This window comes from Rhinolophus hipposideros, assembly GCF_964194185.1.
Source record: "Rhinolophus hipposideros genome assembly, chromosome: 19".
Taxonomy (NCBI): domain Eukaryota; kingdom Metazoa; phylum Chordata; class Mammalia; order Chiroptera; family Rhinolophidae; genus Rhinolophus; species Rhinolophus hipposideros.
Window position 1 is genome coordinate 22,327,292 of NC_138065.1, and position 24,352 is coordinate 22,351,643.

The following is a 24,352-nucleotide window of genomic DNA, read 5'->3' on the forward strand; positions in this document are numbered from 1 at the left end:
TTTTGGTCAAATTCTCCCTTTAGTTCTGTTAGTAGTTCCTTCATATATTTTGGTTCTCCCTGATTGGGGGCATAAATATTGATGACTGTTATGTCTTCCTGTTGTATAGTCCCCTTTACCATTTTGAAATGTCCATCTTTGTCCCTTGTTACCTTTTTCACCCTGAAGTCTGTTTCATCTGATATCAGTATAGCTACAGCTGATTTTCTCTAGATACTATTTGCTTGGAGTGTCAATTTCGACCCTTTCATTTTGAGTCTGTGCTTTTCCTTGTAGCTGAGATGCGTCTCTTGGAGACACCATATGGTTGGGTTTAGTTTTTTGATCCAATCTGCTACTCTGTGCCTTTTCATTGGTGAGTTCCGTCCATTTACATTTAGGGTGATATGTGAGTATTTCTTGTCTTTCTGTCTTTAGTTTTCTGGTAAGACTGTGTCTCCTTTGTTTCTTTGCCTTTTTGTTGTTGCCTGTTATTCCTGTGTGGTGGTATTCTATGATGTTTCCCTCTGTTTCTTCTTTTATTACAGTATATATTTCAGGTTTGGATTTTTTTGGTTACTTTTAAGTCTATGTAAAAGAAAGTTTGATATTTAGAGTATTCCATTTTCTTCAGCATGCCTACTTTCTCCATTCCCATAATCCGGTTCAAGTGTTTACTCTCCCCCTTTTTATGTTTTGGTTGCCACAAATTGTCCGTGTTGATGGTGGTCGAATAGCCTCCTTTAGTATTTCTTGTAGTGCAGGTCGTGTATTAGAAAATTCCCTCAGCTTCTGTATGTCTGGAAAGGTTTTATTCCCCCTTCATATCTAAAGGATATCTTTGCTGGATAGATTATTCTTGGCTCATAATTTCTCTCTTTCAATAGTTTGAATATTTGGTTCCACACCCTCCTGGCTTGTAGAGTTTCTGCTGAGAAATATGATGATAATCTAAAGAGCTTTCCTTTGTAGGTTACCGTCTTCTTTACCCTGGCTGTCTTGAGGATTCTTTCGTCATTAATTTTTGACAGCTTCAATACATTGTGCCTTGGAGAAGGCCTGTTGGGTTTGAGGTAATTAGGTGTTCTATTTGCTTCTTGGATTCGAGGATCCAGTTCTTTCCACAAGTTTGAGAAGTTCTCATCAACAATTTGTTTGAATATATTCTCTGTTTGCTTCTCCCTTTCTTCCCCTTCTGGTATGCCCATTATTTTTATATTGCTCTTTCTGATGGAGTCAGAAAGTTTTTGTAGCTTTATTTTATTTCTTTTAAGTCTCAAGTCTCTTTCTTCTTACATCCGTGTCATTTCCAGGTTTCTATCTTCGATGTCACTGATTCTTTCCTCCATCTAGTCAACTCTTCTACCTAAGCTGGCTATTTCATTCTTGATTTCTTCTATTAAGTTCTTAACCTCAGGAAATTCTATTTGGTTCTTTTTCAAAAATCTCAATCTCTTTGGTAAAATGTTCATGTTGTTTTTTGATAGTGTTTCTGAGTTCATTAAACTGCCCTTCTGTGTTTTCTTGCATCTCGTTGAGTTTTTTTCAAAACTGCAATCTTGAATTCTCTGTCATTTAAGTCACATATTTCCATATCTTTAAGTTCATATTCTGGAGACTTTCACTTTCTCTCTGAGCTGTCTTGTTGCCTTGGTTATTCATGGCTATTAACGATTTATTATTTCTCTTCCTAGACATCTATAGGAGTGGGTTCTGCAACAGGTTGATAGGAAGAGGTCTTTCTTTTGTTTTCCAGTACGCGTTTGTAGCATGTTTTATTTTCTCTCCAACTGCAGCCTTTTTTTCTCTCTAGCTCTCACACGCTAGTTCGATGATTTCTCTGCACTATTCCAGCTTCTCACACAATGGGTTGATTCCCTGGGAGATGGGCTTTTCTTCTGTTAATAGTTCGCCTGGTTCACAGGGCGCAATGTCTGTGTGGAAATGCGGGAGCTTTTGAAGTTCCAAAGCTCTGTCTCCACCAGATTCAAAGCTTGTGTGTTTCAGCAATTCTGTTTACTCCTGCAGGGATCCGCCCAGACAGGTGAGGCCAGGGGCTAGATGAGTTGTGAGAGGTGGCCCAGAGCAATGGAGGCGACCACCACAGCTGGTCGCGCTTACATAGCTCCCTCCCCTTTGCCAGAACTAGTTGGGCTGCGAATCTGTGTCTGCGGTCCACAGTTCTCAGAACTGCAAATATTCTGTTCTTTTGATCTGACACTGCTACTGTTCTGCTTCTAGCAGTGGGCAGGTGGGCGTGGGTCGAGCACTGGGAAAGTTGGGAGGGTGTGGGGACAAAACCCCAAAAAAAACAGTTTCCAGGCTCTCGGCCTCACATAGAAAGGTGCTGGCTCGGGTAGTAAATGGCCATCAACTGTGATCAGATGCCAGCAGCTGTGGCTAGTTGGCCGTCAGCTGTAACCCGTAGGCCATTGGCCACTAATATAACGGCTGTGGCTACGCTAGCAGGAATAGGAATGGGGGCTAGCAAGAAGATGGTGGCTGGCAAGCGCGGACTGCTGTTAGGCAGATTATGTAGATCCTGCTTCCTGTGTCTCCAGCCAGCCGCCAGCGAGAATATATTGGTTTGACTCCCCTATCTATGGCTCCGTGGGTGTTCCTTTTTGGCCTTACGGTGTCCTGCGTTCTTAGGCAGGGAGTGGGAGCTGAGACCCTGCACGACAAATGGCGCAGCGAGCAGGGTCCGCCGCATGACACATGGCGTAGTTGGCAGGATACGGTGCTGGCCAAAGCTTTCCGAAGGGCAGTGGAGCAGTTTGTGTGTATGAAAGATCAGTCTGAGGAAGACCAGGAGGAGCAGCTGCCGGAGAGCTCGATTCCCGTGGAGGGGTGGAAAGACGTGGATGGTTCCCCAACCAGCAGAGGCCGGAGAAAGCGGAGAAAGCAAAGGTTGTTGCCGCCCTGTGGGCTGGGAACTGCTTGCTGAGGCAGCCCGGATGCAGGACTTGTAGTCCCAGGAGGAAACGCTTGCTGAGTCCTCCTTGGGAGATGAGGGTGAGGTCAAGGTCATCCCTCACCCCCAGGACAGCCCTGGTGAACGACTATGGACTATGGGGAATTGCCTTCCATCCCTAATTTAATGGACACTTGACTGTTTGGGAACATACCACCATGTAGTGGGACTGGTTTGATGTTTGCTTTTGTGTCTTGACTGGCCGCCATTGATAATATGTAAGCACCTTGATGTGAGCCGCTGTTGTTCCAGCACGGTACCCCGAGAGGCCCAGAGAGAGAGTGGCAGTGCCCTGAGAGCCCTGGCTGTGTCCGGGAAGTCTGGCTGTGCCCAGAGAGAGTGGCAGTGCCCTGAGGCCCTGGCTGAGTCCAGGAAGTCTGGCTGTGCCCAGAGAGAGTGGCAGTGCCCTGAGAGCCCTGGCTGTGTCCAGGAAGTCTGGCTGTGTCCAGAGAGTGGCAGTGTCCTGAGAGGCCCTGGCTGAGTCCAGGAAGTCTGGCTGTGTCCAGAGAGAGTGGCAGTGCCCTGAGAGCCCTGGCTGTGTCCAGGAAGTCTGGCTGTGTCCAGAGAGAGTGGCAGTGCCCTGAGAAACTCTGGCTGTGCCCGGGGAAACAGGTGGTACCCTAAGAAGCCCAGGAAGTCTGGCTGTGACCAGAAGTACTGTGGTGGTGCCCTGAGAAAACCTGGCTGTGCCCGGGGAAACAGGTGGTACCCTAAGAAGCCCAGGATGTCTGGCTGTGCCCAGAAGTACTGGGGTGGTGCCCTGAGAAACCCTGGCTGTGCCCAGAGAGCCTGGCTGTGTTCAGGATAGTGCATTTACCTCCAGGCTCCTTGCACTGGGCCCCTCGCAGAAGACGCTTGTCGCGTAGATTGTGAGGCGAGACCCTGTAGGGGTGGAGTGTGGGGACAAAACCCCAAAAAAACAGTTTCCAGGCTCTCGGCCTCACATAGAAATGTGCTGGCTCGGGTAGTAAATGGCCATCAACTGTGATCAGATGCCAGCAGCTGTGGCTAGTTGGCCGTCAGCTGTAACCCGTAGGCCATTGGCCACTAATATAACGGCTGTGGCTACGCTAGCAGGAATAGGAATGGGGGCTAGCGAGAAGATGGTGGCTGGCAAGCGCGGACCGCTGTTAGGCAGATTATGTAGATCCTGCTTCCTGTGTCTCCAGCCAGCCGCCAGCGAGAATATATTGGTTTGACTCCCCTATCTATGGCTCCGTGGGTGTTCCTTTTTGGCCTTACCGTGTCCTGCGTTCTTAGGCGGGGAGTGGGAGCTGAGACCCTGCAAGACAAATGGCGCAGCGAGCAGGGTCCCCTGCGTGACAGAGGGGGTGGCTAGTTTCAGTGCCCAAGGCTTCCGTTCTCTGCAGCAGTGAGGGCTTAAACTACCATTTTCAGCCTTCTTCCGTCTTTGCTCCAAGGTCTCTGCCGTGAGCATTGGTTTCAGCCGTGTTATGTGCCGTCTCCTCAGCCTTGTGGGCCATAAACGGAACCCTAGCAGTCTGAGTTCTTCCCTCTCCCACAGCTGTGGCAGTTCCAAGATGCAGCAAGGTCGGAGCACAGAGCTAGGTCTGCGTCCTCATGCCCTGCTGCCTCGTCTGCTCACTTCTTCCTTCCCTCCTCCCCAACTCGGGCAATTCAACCACCTTTAGGTTAATTCAGTAGTGAACCTCTTTGTGTTGCCTGTCTGCTGTGTAGGGAGTCCTTTATGGAGTTATAGTTTTTCAATGTGTTGTAAATTCCAGGGAAGATTCCAGAGGCTCACCTCACGCTGCCATTTTGATGACGTCTCAAAATTTTAATTCGATAAAGTAAAATTTAGTGGAAATATAGGGAAGAGTAATGAGTTTTTTGGTAAAGAATGAGATACTTGTTTAATAAATATTCTTTAGAGTGGCCTAAAATAGATTCGTTGACAAAATAATTTAAGATAAATTGACGAGATGAAGAAGCTGACCCTTTAAAGCAGACCAAAAGCCAAGGCAGGCTATAGAAATGATTCAGTGCAGTTGTTGTTAGCGAGCTTAGTTATGAACTAAAATACTTGGCACGTAGAAAAACTCGACTCTTAGAAATTTTATAGCTACAGCATATTCAAGAGAGAATGAAACCTCTTGCACAAATAAATAAGTGGGCAGTCATAAATGGAGTGGGCAGAGTATTTTTACAAGATGAGCATCCTCAGCTGCTAGTTAAAAAGCCGAGTTAATTTTCCACTATGGGTCCCTTCTGGTGCACATCAGAAAAATATCCGCATGAAACCAACAACAGGCCGAAAGCATACATGTTCTTTAATACATGAAATGTAGACCCTAATTTGATTGAGTGAATTGTTCCCTCCATTTCTTACAGACCATAAGCATAAGATAGGGCTAACACCCCATATAATGAGCTTTACAACACCTGCAGCTTATTTGCTATGGTGTTTTTGATACAGTGAGTCCTTTACTGGAAATGGCTTGTGTGCTCCATGGAGGCTGGTAACTAACAAAGAGACTAATTGCAATAAATTACAATTTGAAAACAAGGACTTTGCATAGATAGGAAAAAAAATTGAGGTTAAATTTGTATACTAAGATTTTTCCTCCCAATGTATACTATTTTTAATATGTATGTGTACGTGTATATATGTATACTCGTGTGTGTTTGGCTGAGTAATTTGGGTGCATAGGGGTCTGTTTCATGGTAGAGTTATTAGGGTAGTTGATTGAAAGTGTATATGTGTATGTATGTATATAATCTATATGATTTTTATATATATAACGTATATATTAATTACATAAATAATTTGGGGGCAATATTATACATTAACAAAGGTAGTAAATCTCTATGGCTTGGCTGAATAATGTATGCTAAGGTATAGTATGCCAAGTCATTAGAATATATTTAAAGAAAAGAGGAAAAGAGATTGCTTAATCTGGTTGGAGAGGCCTACTTAAGAGTATCTTGAAGGGAGAAAGGGAAAAAGAACAAGAAAAAAACTCTTGACAGTAACTACCTACTATGTTGTGAATTCTTCCTAAAGAAATAGCGAAAATCCCTGTCATTGTAAAAGTATACCGAAGGCAACCTTTCATGCTGTACTGTAGCAAGCAGTTCATCCTTTATGTGGAGAAGATGGATTGGGTGACACATGAAGTCTACCACATTCATATCTCTTTTCCTCCCTATCTGTCCCTCATTGAACACTTTGTCTCAATGAGGGAAGAGCAGCATGATATCCAAAGAAGCTTCCCCTCATTCTTTACAATGTGCATTCATTCTTTCAGTTAGTAAAAATGTAAGAGGTTTTTGTTTTGCTTTTATATTTTTTGCCCCACATACAAGGCCAGGGACCACTTGCTCTTTGTTCTTGGTAGTAGTTGAAAAATGCAGCATATGGTAAACCTTTTCACTGAATAGGCATTCACCACCATGCATGTGAAATGCATTAGAAGAATTTATGAGACATGTGGGGACATGGACTGCATCTGAGACTAAAATCCTCATCACAACCTTTTATGGTTCCTACTATGTGGGCTTCTGTGGTGGGGGAGGGAAGGATGCCTCTCTTTTCCTTCATTAAGTGATAGAAAATTGGAGGGGTTTGTACATAATTCAAAACGTTCTGAACCAGAATTTGTCTTTTAAATAAAATTATTGTAGAGGCCATTCTTTGCCTTATTTTAAGTAATTAAAACAATCAGTGGTATAGTTTTTATAATGCTCTTTGAAAATATATAGTAACTATTAAATCAGAAAGCACTTGATGATCTGAAGTTGCAGCCTTATACTTTTTCTTAACTCTTAATTGTGTGTACCTTTATACAATAATTCCTAAGACAAGTGTATGCTTATAAATTTATTTTTAAGCAAACTTTCAAATTGGCAAGTCTTACATGGAAAAATGTATAATCTACCCTTAATTTAGAGGACTACAAACCCAGTTATACAATTACTTCATTCTGAAAGGCTACTTTTCTCCTATTTGTTTTGTAAGTTTCAAAGATCATGTAATTATATGTGGGAGACTCAAGAGAAAAGATTACAAAACAAACACCTCATTGTTATTCCTTAAAAACAGCATTGATATTAACATCTGTGCATTCATGAGCAAGCCAGAAAGTATAAACAATGAGAAAAGGAACATTTAAGAGGCACAAATAAACTTTTTTATTTGTAAACTTCCAATATATTATTGTGAAAAAAAGCATCATATTTTAAGCTCTGAGAACATCCTTCAGAGTTTGCTTTAGATTATAACTGCTAATGCATTAATTATAGACAAATGTGAATTTAGCCCAGCAGTTGAAATAACTAATAGTGATATTAGAAATATTTTATAAAATGATTAATTTAGCAAAGAAATTTGGGGATTTTTTTTCTTTATGTTAAATTAGGTGTGTACCCTTTGCATACACTATAAATATTAGTGCATATGTATTATCTTAGTACATAAGCATGGCTTGAATACAATTTCTTGAGTTTAATTAGGTTACATTGCTTCCTGAGTTTCTACATTTAACAGCTAACGTGAATTTAACAAGGACTTTGTTGTACACTCTGTTTTATTTTTATAGTATGCAAATAAGGACCAAATGCCAGCACATTCATTATGCTGTATAAAGTTTATACCAGAAAGGTTCCAATCACTTCAAAAAAAGGTCCTGTCATTGCTTCTATTGTAAATCACTCTGCCAACTTCTGAGAAGGAACATTTTGAACTAAAATTTGGAATATAGATGAAACCCTAAGATGTTTACAAAATGTGGGACATACCTTTGGTTGATTCCTAAGTATCAACAGCATGTTAAGACAAGGGAACCATTTATCAATATCAGTGGTGCAATGAATGTTTTATTAGTTAAGCATCATTAATCATTACCCTGAAAAGTGAAGTCTGTGAGAGGTTTGTTTCTGTGCTGTTTACCAAGGTGTCTATGATTAGCAGATGTAGCAGCTCAAAATGGCAGAGGTAGAAGCACATGAGGCAAAACATGGAAATAGATCACCGTTCAGAAAGGTCTGACTGAGGGGAGGAAAATTATGTGGGATGGGGTGTGATGAAGAGGAGGAAGAAGAGCAGAAAAAATAAGTGAAGGTGGGATCATTAGTTTATTCATTCACCTAGTTTTCACTCATCTCCTTCTCTGTGCCTGTCTCAAGGTGGGGCATTGAAGTAGGTGGTCTCCTGGGGAGAAAGGTGATGAATGAGTAATTACAGAAGTGCATAGGAGAAAGACAGGTGCACTGGAAATACTTATGTCTCATGCAGAGCATGGGTTGGAAGGAAAGCTTCCAGCTTCGTGGTTTAGAATGCATGCCCTTTAGACCTGTCAGGTATAGGGCATGATCTCTAACTCGCACCACACTCCATCCTTTCCTCGCCCAACGTTGCAGCCAGTCCCAGCATCCAACTATGTCCTTAGTGTGGCATCTGTTTGCAGTAGTGATTCCCCTTGGGTCCTCCAGATCCGGGAAGCACAGAAGTCTGGGCTTACAGTTCTTAGAATTTTTCTGAGTAAGTAGGAAAAAAAAATTAATCTCAGTTCTGATAAAGCAGTGTCAGCCAAAAAACATAATTCAATGAAAAGGTGTCCTAGCATTTTAGTGAAATCTTAAAATAATTGTTAAAGTATCTATAAAAGGTAAAACTATAAAATGTGTTTCTTTGGGTCTACCTCTTTTCTTAAACTACGGTAAATTACAAATAAAATATGCCCACAATGTGACAATAGAGAAAAATCAAAGGACCATTAAATGTGATGCTTCCTACCCTTTTCAATGACATATTTTTAAAAGTCTTATCTGTGTATGTTTAAAATCATAGTATTGTGCTAATTCAAAATGTCATTGTTTGCACTGTAACTAAATTGTATAAAATGGCAAATCTGAATATGACATTATTCTATTAGTTAAAAATAATCATTGAATTTCATTGAAAAGTACTTAATGTCAAATATATAATACCATGTAATTCTAAGAATAATCCCTACGGTATAAGTCTGCTAAACCAATTTATTCCCATTTTATAGATCAGGTAGTTAATGCAGAAAGACATTTGGATGATATGTCAGTATTTGATTATGCATTCCACAAGTAAGGGGCATCTACTATTAACACATGTATCAAAAACAACGAGCCTTACTCTAGTGGAGTTTACATTGCAGCTGAGGGGAGAAAGACATTAAATATATTAAATATGAAAGTGATATAATAGAAAGTGCCACGGAAAAGAAAATAGAGCTGGGAGGGGATGCTTTGTAATCTTAAATAGAATGTCACTGAGACAATGACATTTGAGCAGAGACTGGAAGGAAATGTGGGAGAGTGCCTGTGGATGTCTGGGGGAGAATATGTAAGTGTGAGGAAGCAGCCAGGATAGAGTCTCTCAAGGGTACACAGCAATGTGAATTGAATTTAAGCCTTCCTATAGAATTTCTGTGACATAATAGCGTATAGTTGGAAAATACTAAGTTGTGTGTTTTCAGAAGTCCTTGACTTCTTAAAAGCATTGCATTTAATAAACATTTATTGCATTTCTACTATTATTTATTTCTTCATTCAACAAATATTTTGAGTTCCTAATAAGTGTTCATTGGTAAACAGAACAGGCATTCTCAGCCCACAGGGGCCATATGCTGAGGTGGAAGACACACCTATATCCTCTAGAAGCTTACCATCCAGTACTTCAGACATAGTATCACTAACTTACACAGCATGATTATCTAATTGAATGTGCAGTAAATACGCAATCCTAGTTAATGAGAGAAAAAGAGCTACATCTCAGAAAATAATCACAATAACACTTAGTATTTACATAAAATTTGCATTTTGGGATTTAAAGTCTTAACAGAAAATGTTTCAATAATCTTTACAACAACTATGCACTATCTGTATGGTACTGAAAGAAGTGCCCAAACTGTGTAATGTAGTGTATCATCCATGTAATTATCATAAGAGTTATTTTTATTATTTTCTTTAATTTCTTTTTTCCAAATTCCTATGTCACTTTTTAGCACTGTATTAATTATTAGCCTTATTAATTTATAAAGGCAGTTTATTAAATGAATATTTGTTGTAGCCTCTGAATTGAAAAGTGTACACTTGAAATATAGATAACTTCATAACACATTTCAAATCAATTCTTTTATGTGCCTTTGGAAGACTATGTCTCTGAATGAACCACATCAATACAGGCAACATACTTGACCTTTTAAATAAAAGCAAAAATCAAGTCTCCTACACAGGTCTTATGTATGAAATATATATTTGTGTGTGTGTGTGTGTGTGTGTGTGTGTGTGTGTGTAGTAAATTCAAATCTTATGACTTCAGTTGACTTACTGCAAACTCAGTGAAGGGTCAATAGTGCCCGAACAACAACCAAATCCAGGGAGACATCATTTATTAAAGTCAGTGCCAAAGTCGTGCAATGAAGATAGTAAATGGCTTATAGGAATAAAAATATATGGTAATCACAATATTTCACATGTGTACTTTTTCTCTATGCTTGCAGCAACAACTAGTCTTTATAGGAATGAATCAGAAACTTTAAAAAATAATAATAAAATATAAATAATAATATAAAAAATAACATTCCTCTGCAGACATTTATTAAATATGTATTAGATGCTATGCAAAGCTGAACCAAATACTAAGAAAACAAAGGTAAATAAAAATTAGCATGTTACCCCACCGAGTGGAGTAAGAGAAGATAGTGGTATAGACAAACATGGATCTGTGATGCAATGTGACAGGAATTGGAATAAAAGTAGGCATATCACATTCAAGTACATAGTGAAAACAGTGATTTTTATCTCTGAGGTCTGTGATGCAATGTGACAGGAACTGGAATAAAAGTAGGCACATCCCATTCAAGTACACAGTGAAAACAGTGATTTTATCTCTGAGGTCACTGAAGGTGTTATAATAGAAATTACAGTTAGACCTTGAAAAGTGAATAGTAGATGTACTGTCAGAGGAGTCAGGAGGTACTGTAAGAAGGACCAGGGGCTTCTGATCAAGAAGGCAGAGTAGGTAAACACTCCCTCCTGTCATGACCACATCAAAATTATAACTAAACTACAGAACAACTATCATTGTGAATTGCCTAAAGTCTACTGACCAGAGTCCAATAACTCAGGATATGTAGAATAAGCCATGTCGAGACTGGTAGGACGGATGGAGATGCAGGCTGGTCCCAAACCTATGTGTGGTGGTTAAAAATATGGAGGGATATTTTGATTGTGAAGGTCCACACTGATGAATGAGGGGTCACAACCCCACACCAGTCTCCCCAGCCTAGGATTCCAGTGAAAGGGAGAGAAGCCCCCATAACAGTGGAGATTGTGACTGAGTGAGAAATAGGGCAGCTGGAGTCCCAGGCATTCCTCTTAAAGGACCCGTGCAGGGATATACTTCCTAATGGACTCATTCACTTTGAGTTCTAGTGCTGGGGCAGCAGCCCTAGAGGCTCTGGGGACATACGAAGAGGTACTGAATTGTCTGGCTGTGGGGCGAAGGCTAGTGGGGCAGCTTTTTCCCAGACAGAAGTGCTGGCAGAGCCATTGTTCCTTTCCTTAGCGTTCTCCTCACCCAGCCTGCATACACAGGCGGGTGTCATAACTGAGTCTCCATCGACCTAGCTAACAGCATTCACCCTGTCCTGATGATTCCCTGAGATCCCACCCTATGCAACTTGCAGGCCCACCCAAGCCACTTCCAGTGGCTTTTCTATACAAAAGTCTTCTCTTTGTTCATGTTCATGTTCATGTCTTAACTACAAAATCTCAAAAGTTCACAAATCCTGATCAAGCAACATCTGGCTTTAATGTGGCCCGTGCCTCTTGATAAGCTACCCCAAGCCTGGCAGCCAGCCTCAGTACACACCTTACTTAGCCTCTCCCAGGCATCTTCAATCCCAGCACAAATGGCAACCACCTGCAGATCACTTTATAGCCCATACCAAGTGGCCCCAAGCAGGGCACAGGGAGTTGCACTAGAGCTCTTTCCAAGAGGCCCCAGAACCAACATATCCACAGGCCATCTTCAGAACACAACAGAGCACCACCCAATCACCTCCACAAATGACACTCCCAAAGTGTAGACTTGGCAAGTACCACAGCCTCCTAAACTGAATCCTGTTCCTTAGGGTCAGCCCCTGCACAACAGTTCCTCCACTGTAGTTACAGCCAGTCCTCACAACCAATCAGCCTGAGGGTCAAGCAAGGCTCAACTGCAATAGGAAGGCGCACACATCCCACACCAGGGATACACCTGGAAGACACAGCTCAGATGACCAGGGAGACTGTGCCATTGGGCCCCACAGGATCTCTACTACATAAAGCCACTCTACCAAGACTGGGAGACACAGCTGCTCTAACTAATACATAGAAACAAATACAGGGAGGCAGCCAAAATGAGGAGATAAAGGAACAAGTCCCAAACGAAAGAGCAGAACAAAACTCCAGAAAAAACAACTAAACAAAATGGAGACAAGCAAACTACCAGATGCAGAGTTCAATACACTCGTTGTAAGGATGCTCAGTGCCCTCAGGAAGAACTTCAACAAAGAGGAAACATAACAATGGAGATAGAAAGCATGAAAAGAACCGGTCAGAAATGAAGAATAGAATAACTAAAATGGAGAATACATTAGAGGGAATCAACAGTAGATTTGATGAAGCAGAAGATTTTTATCAGCAATTTAGAAGATAAGGTAGAAGAAAACACCCAATACTCAGCTATAAAAAGAAATGAAATCTTGACAACTACAACAACAAGGATGGACCTATAGAGTAATATGCTGAGTGAAACATGTCAGACACAGAAAGACAAATACCATATGATTTCACTTATATGTGAGATCTAAGAAACAAAATAGAAGAAACAAACAAAACAGAAACAAACTCATAGATACAGAGAACATTTTGATGGTTGCCAGATGGGAGGGGGTTTGGGGGTGAGTGATGGGGGGAAGAGATTAAGTGGTACAAATTGGTAATTACAAAATAGTCATGGGGATGTAAAATACAGCACAAGGAATATAGTCAATAATATTGTAATAACTCTGTATGACGTCAGATGGGTACTAAACTTGTGGTGATTATGTCCTAAGTTATATAAATGTCTAATCACAATGTTGTATACCTGAAAGTAATATAATATTGTATGACAACTATAATTGAAAAATAAAAACTTATTAAAAAGAAAAACAGAAAAAGTGACCGTCATGGGGAAAAGAGTGGAAACCTAAAAGGACATCTGAGGGCAGTGTATATAAGGGGTTCAATTTGGTGTGTCAAGATAAGGAGCAGCAAGATGATTTGGGGCCAGATTATAAAGGGCCAACACTACCCTATCTTCATTTCTTAACATGTCTAAGTAGTTAGGATACAGTCAATCATCTCATTGGGTATTGCTCACTTGATCTTTCCTCTGACTTTGTGGTTTCTAGGTAGTTACATCTGCCTATCTAGCTTAAATGTTATTTATAGAGTTACAATGAAATAACCCATTGGCCAAGAACATAGAATCAAAGTTAGCATTCGGGAATGGAAGTAATAAAAATTGACACACATTGAATGCGCTATGTTGAAATATAAACCTGCAAGATTTTCTATAGTTGTAAATAAGAAACACAGAAAAATAATTTAGAAAAACGTATTATAGCCAGATAGTTCAAGATTTGTATTTACTTTTATTAGCTGAACAACCACGAGTGGTTATTGGTCTTGAATTTGTTTTTGTTTTTCTATCTGTAAAATGGGGCTGATGATTTCTACTTTGTCATGTTGTTCTAAGGATTGGAGAGAACGCATGTGAGATGCTCGCCACTGTTCTGGCACAGGCAGGAACACAACATGTGCTAGTTCTTACTGTGTCGTCATACTTACTCTGGTGTTATCAGTGAGCTTTGGCTACATAACAGATCACCACAAACTTAGTAGATTGAAGCAATAATAACTTAGTTCACAATTTCGTATATTAACAATTTGGGCTAAGCTAAGCTGCATGGTTTTTCTGGTCTCAGTTGGTCACAGTTCATCTGCAGTCAGCTTCCAGGTGGCTAGGGGCTGGCAGGCCTCAGGCCCATCCCTCCCTGTTTTATTGATCTTGGTTTCTTCAGCAGGCTATGACATCTGGGTCATAGGGCTAGGCTGAATTTCAAGAGTAAGCGGAAGAGGACAAAGCCTCTTTAAGCCTTGGTTTGGCACTGGCACTTCACTTTTGCCATGTTCTATTGATTAAAAAAGTTGCAGTCAGCCCAGATTCAAGGGTATGTAAATGAATGCCCCACTTGATGGGAATAGCTGTATAGTTATACTGAAAAGGGGCATGGATACAGGGAGGGAACCACTTGTTTTCAAATAATCTCCCCAAAAGGGTTGAAGATGCAAAACCAACTAGAATCTTGAATGTAAACCGAAAGGATAGGAAATCAATATGGTATAGTCTTGATGTGGTACAGAGGAACTTGGAGTCAAAAGACGTTAATCCTTACTTCTGCTATTGATAAACTTCACCTGGTAAAATAGTATAAATTATCTGTGCTCATTATTCTCAGTATAAGGTTTTCTAAATTCAAAGTTACTGTCTGAAATAAATGAGATAATGTATGTGAAAATGTATATTAAGTGTAAATATATAAAGAAATGTAATGGATTATTACTCTTTGATACGAAGTATGCTTTATAAAATATAAGCGGTTCTTGAACCTCTTACCTTGTACCATTTATCTGTCCTTCCCATTCTCTCTCTAGAATATAAAAATTTGCTTACATTTAGATACTGGGATTGGTAATAAGAATATGCATTACTTGGAATTCATTATCTCAGCTTCCTATTTTTGTATTCCTTTGAAGCAAATATTTATTGAATGCCAGTTGCATGCAAGGCACAATACTAGGTATATGAAGATATAGAGGTGAAAAATTGGGCCCTGCCCCCCAAAACTTCATTCATCTGTTGAAAAACATAAAAAACAACAATTTAATATGGTATAATAATATTGTGGGGTCTCAGAGAAGGGATGCCTGACACAATTAGTGGGGGAAGAGAAAACAGGGAAGACTTCTTACAGGAGGTAATGTCTAAAAAAGGAGCAGGAACTTACTAGACAGAGTAATCGAAAATTCAAATCTATTCAGCTTGGCTGATTAGAAACTCTTATTTTAGCCACTTGACTGAATAACCCAGTTCCTACGTATGCGTCCAGCTCCACTGTCCGCGAAGTGTAGCCGTTCATCTCACCAGAGCTAAAGTGAACTACTTGAGACTTTAAACAGAGCATATTCTTTAACACGGCATCCTGTGCCTTTGCTTCTGCCGCTCACTCCATCTAGAGCGCTTTTGTACCTTGTGTTTCTAATCCTATCAATTTCCAACAAATACCCCTGCATGATTTCCAAATCAATTAAGAATTACATTTCTATGATGCCTTCCCTGCTTTATGCAGGTACAAATGACTACTCTTTCCCTTCTCCTCTCACTATATCTTGGTTTCATACACTATAATTATTTTCATATCAATTTGCTTGTGTCTTCTTTATTATACTATATGCTCCTAGAGCACAGGGTTCATTCCTTATTCATTTAGAAAAAAGGAATAGACGTATGGTCAATAGAATTCAGAATACATGTTATATTCAGGAAGTCAAATAACTCAATGTGGTTGGGTCATTCTGGTCTTATATCACATATTAGTTGGATTTTATCCCAAAGTTGAAGCAGAAGTATGATATGATCAGGTTTATCTCATTAGGAGGATCTGCTGATGGCATAGACTGGAAGCAGAAATAGGGAGATTACTAAGGAATCTACTTCAGTAATCCAGGGGAGCAGAGGAGAGGATCTTAAGTAAGACAGTCATGATGAAGAGTCAGGAACACTTAGAAGAGATATCTGGGAAGTAACTAAGAGCAGTGCTTCTCAAACTTTCTTAAACTTTAGAATTACCTGGAGATCCTTGAAAAACCCTGATGTCTGGGCCTAACTATACAAGTTAACTTAGAATCCTTGGGGGTATTTATTTACTTTTTACTCTCCAGGTGATTTCAGTGTTCAGCCAAGTTTGAGAACCAGTGAACTAGAGAATAACTTGGTGATTAGTTGATGTAGGTAATGAGAGAAAGAAACAGAAAGAAAATCTTGAAGTTTTCTAACTTGGGACGAAAGGTTAGAGTATAAGCATATTTAATGTGGAGAAATAAGCAACATTAGGGTGGAGGAATTTAAGTGTGGTTTTTGGCAAATTCAATTTAAGTGTTAAAAGAGAGTTGAATATGCTGTTCTAGCACTCAAGAGAGATAAAGGTTGGAGGTGTGCACTTTATGAATTTTCTGCGTTTAGGTATCTGAAATCATTGTAAATATGATGTCTAAAGAATGTGAAGGAAGTGACACTGTCATGCAGGGTGTCAGGCGGGGTCTCAGCTCCTGCTCCCCACATAAGAAAGCAGGATATGGTGAGGCCAAAAAGGAACACCCATGGAGTCATAGATGGGGGAGTCATACCACTATATACTCGCTGGCGGCTGGGTTGGAGACACGGGAAGCAGGAGCCACACTGTCCACAACCCACCGTCCTAACTGCAATCCGCGCTTGCCAGTCACCATCTTCCTGCTAGCCCCCATTTTTTCTGCTAGCGTAGTCACAGCAGTTATATTAGTGTCCAATAGCTCACTGGTTACAGTTGACGGCCAACTAGCCACAGCTGATGGCCATCCAATCACAGTTGATAGCCATTTACTACCTGAGCCAGTACCTTTCCATGTGAGGCCGAGAGCCTGGAAACTGCTCCTGGCTCTGTCCCCACAGACACTAAAAGAGGACCATGAGTAGACTTTGAGGATATTAACAATATTAATGTGTAAAAGATAGTCAGAAGTCAAAGAACCTGAGAAGAAACAACAAAAATAGAAAAATTAAGGAAAAGAGGTATTTGCAAAGCTCATGTGGAAGAGGGTTTCTGGAAGCTGGAGGTGTTCACTGTCTGAGTGCTTAAGAGGGTATCGGTAAAGATTCAGGCTGAAAAGTGTCTAATATATTTGTCAAGGTCACTGGTGATCTTGGAGAGAGCAGTTGCTAGACACATTGGGTACAGAAACTAGATAAAAATATATTAAGAAGTGATCAAAAGGAGAGGAAAAAGCATCAGTTACTGTGGTTCCTGAGTAGTCTAACAGTGTTTTGTTTTTTCCTCATCTAGTACAAAACATCTCTAATTTTCTATGGTAACTATTTGCATATTGTTAAACTTTAAATATGTTAGGAATAGTTGTATAAACAAGACATTTATTGGTCCCAAAATAAACACAAAAAATGATGAATTTTAAAATAATATAAAAAGGCAACTTTAAGAATAACATTTTCATCTTCAACCGTTCAATGAGCAATGACAATATAAAATTTGAAGAGCTTATGAGTTTCACTTTTAACATCCCATTCTCCATGTGTACATTTCAGAAAAACTGTATCAATCTCACTTTCACTATACTTGTACTAAGGTATAAAAACCATTTAAAATTTGAATGATGTACAGTTAATTAATATTTAATAAGCATGTTTTCTTAGTTTAACTGTCTTTGAGAATCATGTCCCATTTCCTTTTCAACATAATCCCAGTAGTGTTAGGAATGATTTTTTTAAATTGTTTGACAAAATCTAACTCGTCTACTTGTAATTTATAGTTGTTCACGTTTGTCATTTTGTAGTTTTTCCCTACTTAAAAATTTAGGTTGTCTTGAAGCTGAATTGTTGACTGAATTTCCAATGTAGTTCACAGTATGGTTACAGAATACCAAAAGTGTTGGCAACATGTGTTTTAAGCATAGACATTAAGTAAATGGAATTTGACGAGATAGCCTGCTTGTAACCAATTGGAAGTTTTATATTGTTCTTCACCTTAATTTCTGATCTGTAAGCTTTATTGTAATTCAATTTGAACAAAAAAAGACTTAATAATATCATTTTACTTATTCCATAAAGAAATGTAATTATAAAAGAATAATTTGACCATGAATTGTAATTTTTTAATTTAAAAGTTTGGAAAGATAACCTACACAACCCTTCACCTGCTATCTCATTTCTCATTGAGCTAGCCCACCAAAACCTTTAGAGAGATTTGTGGATCACTCCTCTTCACTTCTTCATTTTTATTCACTCAATCTATTCCAGTCTGACTTCTTTCCCCCACTTCACTGAAACCCTTCTTGTAAAGAGGGTTCTGTATTGCCAAATCCATGACACTTTGTCATCTTACACAAACTCTCAGAAGAATTTATCGCAGTTGATTGTTCCTTACTTTTTGGACCATTCCCCTCTCTTGGCATTTGTGACACCATTGGCCTGACTTCTTGAAAAATCATAGTATTTTTTAATAAAGAATAAAATACTTTGGGGGGTCATCTTTATTCTTCTGAAATAGAATGTCACCATATATTTTTACAAACCATCCCTTGGTTTTATATAAAGATATTTAGACTGCTCAATTTAGCATTTAAAATAATATATAAATTTGTTTTTCTCCTATATTTACTTGACAGTTAAAAAATTACTTAGGAAGTTATTACAAGAGTGGTAGTCTTAGTTTTGCATATAGTAATTGTCAAGACTCTAAGTGATAGAAAAAAGAATATAACTTGAATTTTCTTAAGCCAGAAGTGGTACTTACTAGTTCACATGCACAGGTATGTTTGTGGGACACCTGGATTAAAAGTGGCTGTAAACATAGGTCTCCCCCCATCTTGCATCTCTACTTTCCTCTGTCTCAACTGTTTTATCTAGAGCAACTAGCTTTGGTTTGGAGTGGGAGAGTTGGTTATATGAGGAGTTAATGGTCACCTGCAGCTCTGAACACACTTTGTTCTAGTTTAGGGACTAATGAGAACAAAAGCTTTTACCTTCCCAGCTCCAGGGAAGGACTCCTGGGGGCAGGGAGCTGATCACTATGATAAGCCCTGTGATTAGGTCTCTGTTTCCATCGGATACTTTCCCAGCTTTTGGGGCAAGAGGGTAGAATCTGTTTTCAAAAGATCAGGAAAGGAGGTCGGGGTAGTGCTTGGCTGCTCAGAACATACAAATGAAACCTGCTTCAGCTTAACATAATGTCTCTACCCAGTTGTCACTCCTTCACGGTGACAGCTGCCCAAAGTCGTACCCAGTCCATACATCCCAGGCACTTGAAAGCACCAGTGCTCGTGATATTCAGACAATTCTCTGAGGGATACTTATTTCTCTCCATCAGGCCCAACGGTAGAGCTTTCATGACCCTCAGAGCCTAGAAGGCAAATGATGATTTTAACCAACTCTGGCACAATTAATACATATTTGAAGCAAAAACAGCTTTATCAAAATTCAAATTGTCATTTAGTAAAGAGGAACCATGTTAGTCACTAGTTGAGAGCATATATCATATCCTGTTGTCAGTGCTGGGAAACCTGCCTTCCCCGGCTTTGGGTTTCTCTGGTCAGTATAAATGTGTGTGTGTGTGTGTGTGTGTGTGTGTGTGTGTGTGTGTGTGTGTCTTAGCAATTTCTATTAGTTTTCCTAAGTAGGTAGTACTATTATCCACATTTAACCAATGAGGAAGTGAAATGTCTTGCCCAGGGCAACACAGTAAGTGGTAAAGTCAGAGTTCTAATGTGAATGTCTGGCTTCAGATCAGGTGCTTGTAATTTACTACTCTGTAAAGCCACCAATATAGGATGAGTAACATTTAACAAAATTTAAAACTATAATGTACTATGTAAGGTATTATTATCCATACTATAAGATATGACTGAAGAAGACACTAACTTATTTGTCTTCCATACCTTGAAACCTTTTATCTTTATCAGTAATTATATTAATAAGCATTTCTATTTCATTGCACAATTTAGGCAACCCATCACATACACAAATTTACATAATTCTCACTGTTGTTTTCTGAGGTTGGCAAGTCAGTATTATTATCTTCATTTTTAAAACGAGAATGCTGAGAATCAGGAAAGTTAAGTAACTTGCTCGAGTAGTCAAAAATAGCAAATGAGAAAGTCTCTAACATAAGTTTGAAGCCCCAAATTGTATCCTTTGTTTCACTATAATATCCTGCTGTTTTTAAATGATTTGTCGTTCAACAATCAAAAACTAGTATTTACAGAATAGTTTACCATTATAAACATACATATGTAAATATTAATATGCCCACCTGTACAAAGTCATAAATATTTGATATTCTTTCCTTTTTCTTTTTTAAAGATTGTGATTGCTAGCATCATGTGCACTTACAACAAAAGTGACTGGATGGAACTCTCCAAAATGGCTGAGGTAATGATTTCTTTAGTATCTATTTATTTCTTCTCATCTGTTTTTATTAGTTTTAAATAAAGAGCTGCGATGAAAAATAACCCAGTAGAAGTAAAATTGAATGGAAAATGGTAATTTAAAACAGTTCTATTATAATTTGTTTACCCTGTGTTTTCATTAAAATGATGGAAATGTAAATTTAAAAGGAATCTATTTTATAAAGGTAGTCCCTTGGATTTCACACATTACCTAAAAATCCTGTATTCTTTGAATCCATATACTCTTTATTTGCATATTAAGCAAACTGTAAATTATGATGGATGTCATGATAAAATTTAATTCTACCTTTGAGAGTCTAACTTGATCTTACCTTGCCTTTAGGCAAACTCGTTTGACAGCAAGAGAAGAAATTTCGAATATAAAACTCTTGAATCTTTAAAATGTAAAAGGTTCATTTAATACTATTGAGTTTGAATACAGACATGCTTAAAATGATAGGACAGAATGCTCCGGAATGGAACACTAGTCAGCAGGTTTTGTATAATATAAATGGAATCTTTCACAAATGCAAACAAGTAACCATGTGCCTCAAATTTGTATTTCAAATAGAAAAATACATACTTAAAATTATACACTTATGTCCATCATTCTGTCATGAAAAATAGCTCTAGACAGATTTAGCTGAGGTTTCTTGAAAACCTCTTAGAAATATAAAAGAATAAATCTAAGAATAGCTTATGAACTAAAAACTCTACCTTATAAAATATTATAAAGCATTCAATAGTGTTCAGAAATGTTGATTGTACATTTTATTTGGACATCTTAAAACTATGAGGGAACAAATTACTTCTGGGACTTAGAAGGGTGAAATTAAACATGATCAGTAATTGGCTTCATGATCTTTGGTGCTGGGTCCATTTTGTACGTGTATTTACCTAATTGACCATGAAATCTTCCACAGAGCCCTGCTTGGCATGAGCTTTGCAACTTTAAGCTGACAATGATGAATGGCTTTATCATGCTGCTTGCTTGCTTCTCTTTCTGCAGAATAAAATACTTAAAAAATAAATTTTCTTCAGTAATGAGCATTAATTTTTAAATAAGTGAATTTTACTTTTAAAATATCAAAAATCCCTTGTATTAGTAACATACTAACCAACTTAAAGATTTTTTCACATTTCTCACATTCCATATTTATTCTTTTAATTGCAGTTTAATTTAATATCATTTTCTAAGTATTAATAGCAAAAAATAAAAGGAAGGGAAGGAGGGAGGGTGAAAAGGAAGGAAAGGAAAGAAGGGAAGGAAGGAAAGAAAGAAGGAAGGAAAGAAGGAAGGAAAGAAGACAGAAAAATTTTTAAAGGAAGAAGCAAACGATGCCTTTCATTCAGTCAAAAGTCTGTGTAATATCTCCACAGGAAAGCAATCTACATATCAGGAAGGTCAATCTATAGATGGTGTCACCTAAAAAAAAAGTCCCTGTAACCTTAAAATATGGACCCACCCCGGCCACATCACATGAAGGAACTGTTCCCAGGCCTTCACATCCCCTTGTAGGGCAGTGTCAGTCACCACGATTCTGTCACAGCTCTTATGGCAGGCACTCAATAAAGCTTTGTAGAGTCAATATTTGGCTTTCTTTTTGTGAACACATGCTTCAAAACAGATTAAAACAGATGTACTTATAATGAAGAGCTCACATTAAAATAAATCAACAAAAACAAAGTGTTCAAGCCAAAGTTACTTTACCATTTACAATGTACATGTCTTTGCGGGTGGTGATAATGGGCTGTAAGAAATCCAAGAGAGCACACCACTGGTTTTAAGTTCAGCAAATGACTTAATGTGATGATAGATATATTTTAAATTCATGGAGTTCCTCTACTTATAGTAGAAGAATTCTTGAATTATGTAACAGGGAATTAGTGAAATCTTCCATCAGCTCTTTACTGTTATACCTGAAAACAGAAATGACACATGTGTAACAGCATAACAGATCCAGTTGGACACGAACATGAAAAAATGAAGACTGAGAATCTCTATGTCAGAATTGAAATTTGCACCAGGAGGGATTATTATTACTTATTCATTTCACCAGAGGTTAACATTTTATTTTACTGTTTTGAATAAACATTTAAGATCCAGGGTGAGGAAAAAAGCGAAAGGAAGTAGGAAGAAAGGAAAGCAGATACAGTGTGGTATATTACAGAGCTGGCCCCACCTCCCAAGGAAATGAATCCCATTGCTCAGTCATACAGTTGGGGAGCGCTATGTGGGATCATCCTGCCTCACAGCAATTTAGTTAAGAAGGGTCAGGGATGTATCTACTGGTTTCCTCCTGTCTCTTGTCTCTCATTGGTCAAATTCCATACCACAGAGCTTAATTTTCCTCTGCACTTTTGGGTTGTGCACCCTGCCTCCTTTGGGCAGCTGCTAGGGGATCCAAATCCCACGCCATGTTGTGAGATGCTTCAACTAAACCTAAAATTAGAGAGAAAGGCCAGATCCTCGGGGTTAGGCCTTGACACTGGCATTCCTGATGCTCCCACGTTGGCAGGTACAATGAAGGCTATGACAAAACCCAGCTGCCACCCTGAGGAAGCTGTGAGGGCTGGCAGTGATAGGAAATATGAGCAGGGCAACAGGGACTGAGGTTTCTTTCTCAGCTAGTGGCAAAGCTTGGGGGCAAGCAAGGCCATCAAATTTGAGGCTTCATACCACTTGGGTGTGGTTCAGTACGCATCACGACCACACTCATCCAAGTTTATTTAGGAAAATCCCACTAATCTTCTTGCCCTCATGCAATCCAAAATCTTCCCACTATCTTAAGATGCAAACCCCTTGACCTGTAAGTCCTACATAGTCTGGCCCCTCCTCCTTCCTAACGGCATCTTGGGTTTGATCTGCACATGCCAGTTCCTGCTGGCCTTCTTTTACTCCTTCGGCACATTCCCTACTCAGAGCCTTTGCTGTTCCCTTGGCCTGGAATGTCCTTTCTTCCTCACACACTCTTCTCGCTTCTGTGTAAACTGAAGCCGCCTGGCTAGTGGGTCAAACCCGTGCCCTGTTCCTGAGATCCTATCCTCAGAAGTCAGCTTACTATACTTCTGTTCCATGGCCCTTACTTGCCCAAGCTACTTCCAAGACCCTGTTTGTCATTTTGCGTTTGTAATTTTTTATTATTTTTTTCTTGAAGAAGTTTTCTCAAATTGTTGAAGCTTCAGGTTCCCCCAAAACTATGTCTGCCTCTGCCTGTGCTTTTCCTTGGTAGCACTTAATAAAGTGGTGGTTACTAGTGCTGTCATGAGCTCTTTAATCTCTGTCCTGCTTATTACAAAGCAAGCTCCATGGGGGCGGAGAGCCCTGTCTGGTTCTCTGCCTAATCCCCAGTTCCAAGCACAGGGCTTTGTCTGCTAGTGGATATTCCTCAAATACTTGTTGAGTGAAGTAAAATAGAGGTACAGAGCTGGTGTATTGACATGTGACAAACAAAAAGGAGGCAATTACAGAAATAATGGGAAGAATGGCACTTTACTTGGCACCAGTAAGGTGATTAAGATCCAAAGCTGAAAGTTTTAAGTTAGGGACCTGATGAGGGATTGGCCCAAGTCTGACGACAAGTGGTAGGATGAGATGGGGAAGGTCCAGGGGAGAGGCACAGATGTCAAAACCAGGTGGCCACACTATTCCTAGCAGAGAGTTCAAATAAATCACTTAGAAGCCAGGCTCTCATCATGTTTTACCTGAATCTGGGATAACAGTATGTTATGCAGTTAAATAGGTGTTAGAGTTAAGAGAGCTCAGATAGGCTTGGGGTAAAAAGCAGGCAGAGGCGCATTATAGAAATATGTAGAGCCTGTTGGGTTTACAGGACAGGGTGGAATCAGGAAAGATGGACACCTAGTTGGGGACAGAAATAGTCACTGACTTAGTGTCCAGTGAGGCCCAAACTAGTTCAGTATTTGCCTGTTCCAGGTCCACTTCAGAGTGGTTTAAGATTCTGGAGAACTTATATCTCCAGTTTTGGATAGTTGAGACTACATGGCAGTGTTGCTGCATAGAAAGTCAACATTGGACTTTGTGTATTCTTTTAATGGGAGAAAATAAGAGAGAATCGAAGCAGTGTATATTTG

The 24,352-nt window shown here is 39.3% G+C and overlaps 1 protein-coding gene across 3 annotated transcripts in view; it reads left to right on the top strand.

Annotated features, from left to right (window-relative positions):
* Positions 1-24,352, top strand: part of DPYD (dihydropyrimidine dehydrogenase) — a 696,413-nt gene that overhangs the window by 505,916 nt on the left and 166,145 nt on the right. For all 3 annotated transcript variants that reach the window (XR_013991662.1, XM_081024809.1, XM_081024810.1), the window contains one exon: positions 20,172-20,240. Coding sequence is in view for 2 of the 3 variants with exons in the window: in XM_081024809.1 (XP_080880935.1) it covers positions 20,172-20,240 (69 nt within the window). In the remaining variant the exon portion in view is untranslated. The remainder of the gene's footprint in view (positions 1-20,171; positions 20,241-24,352) is intronic.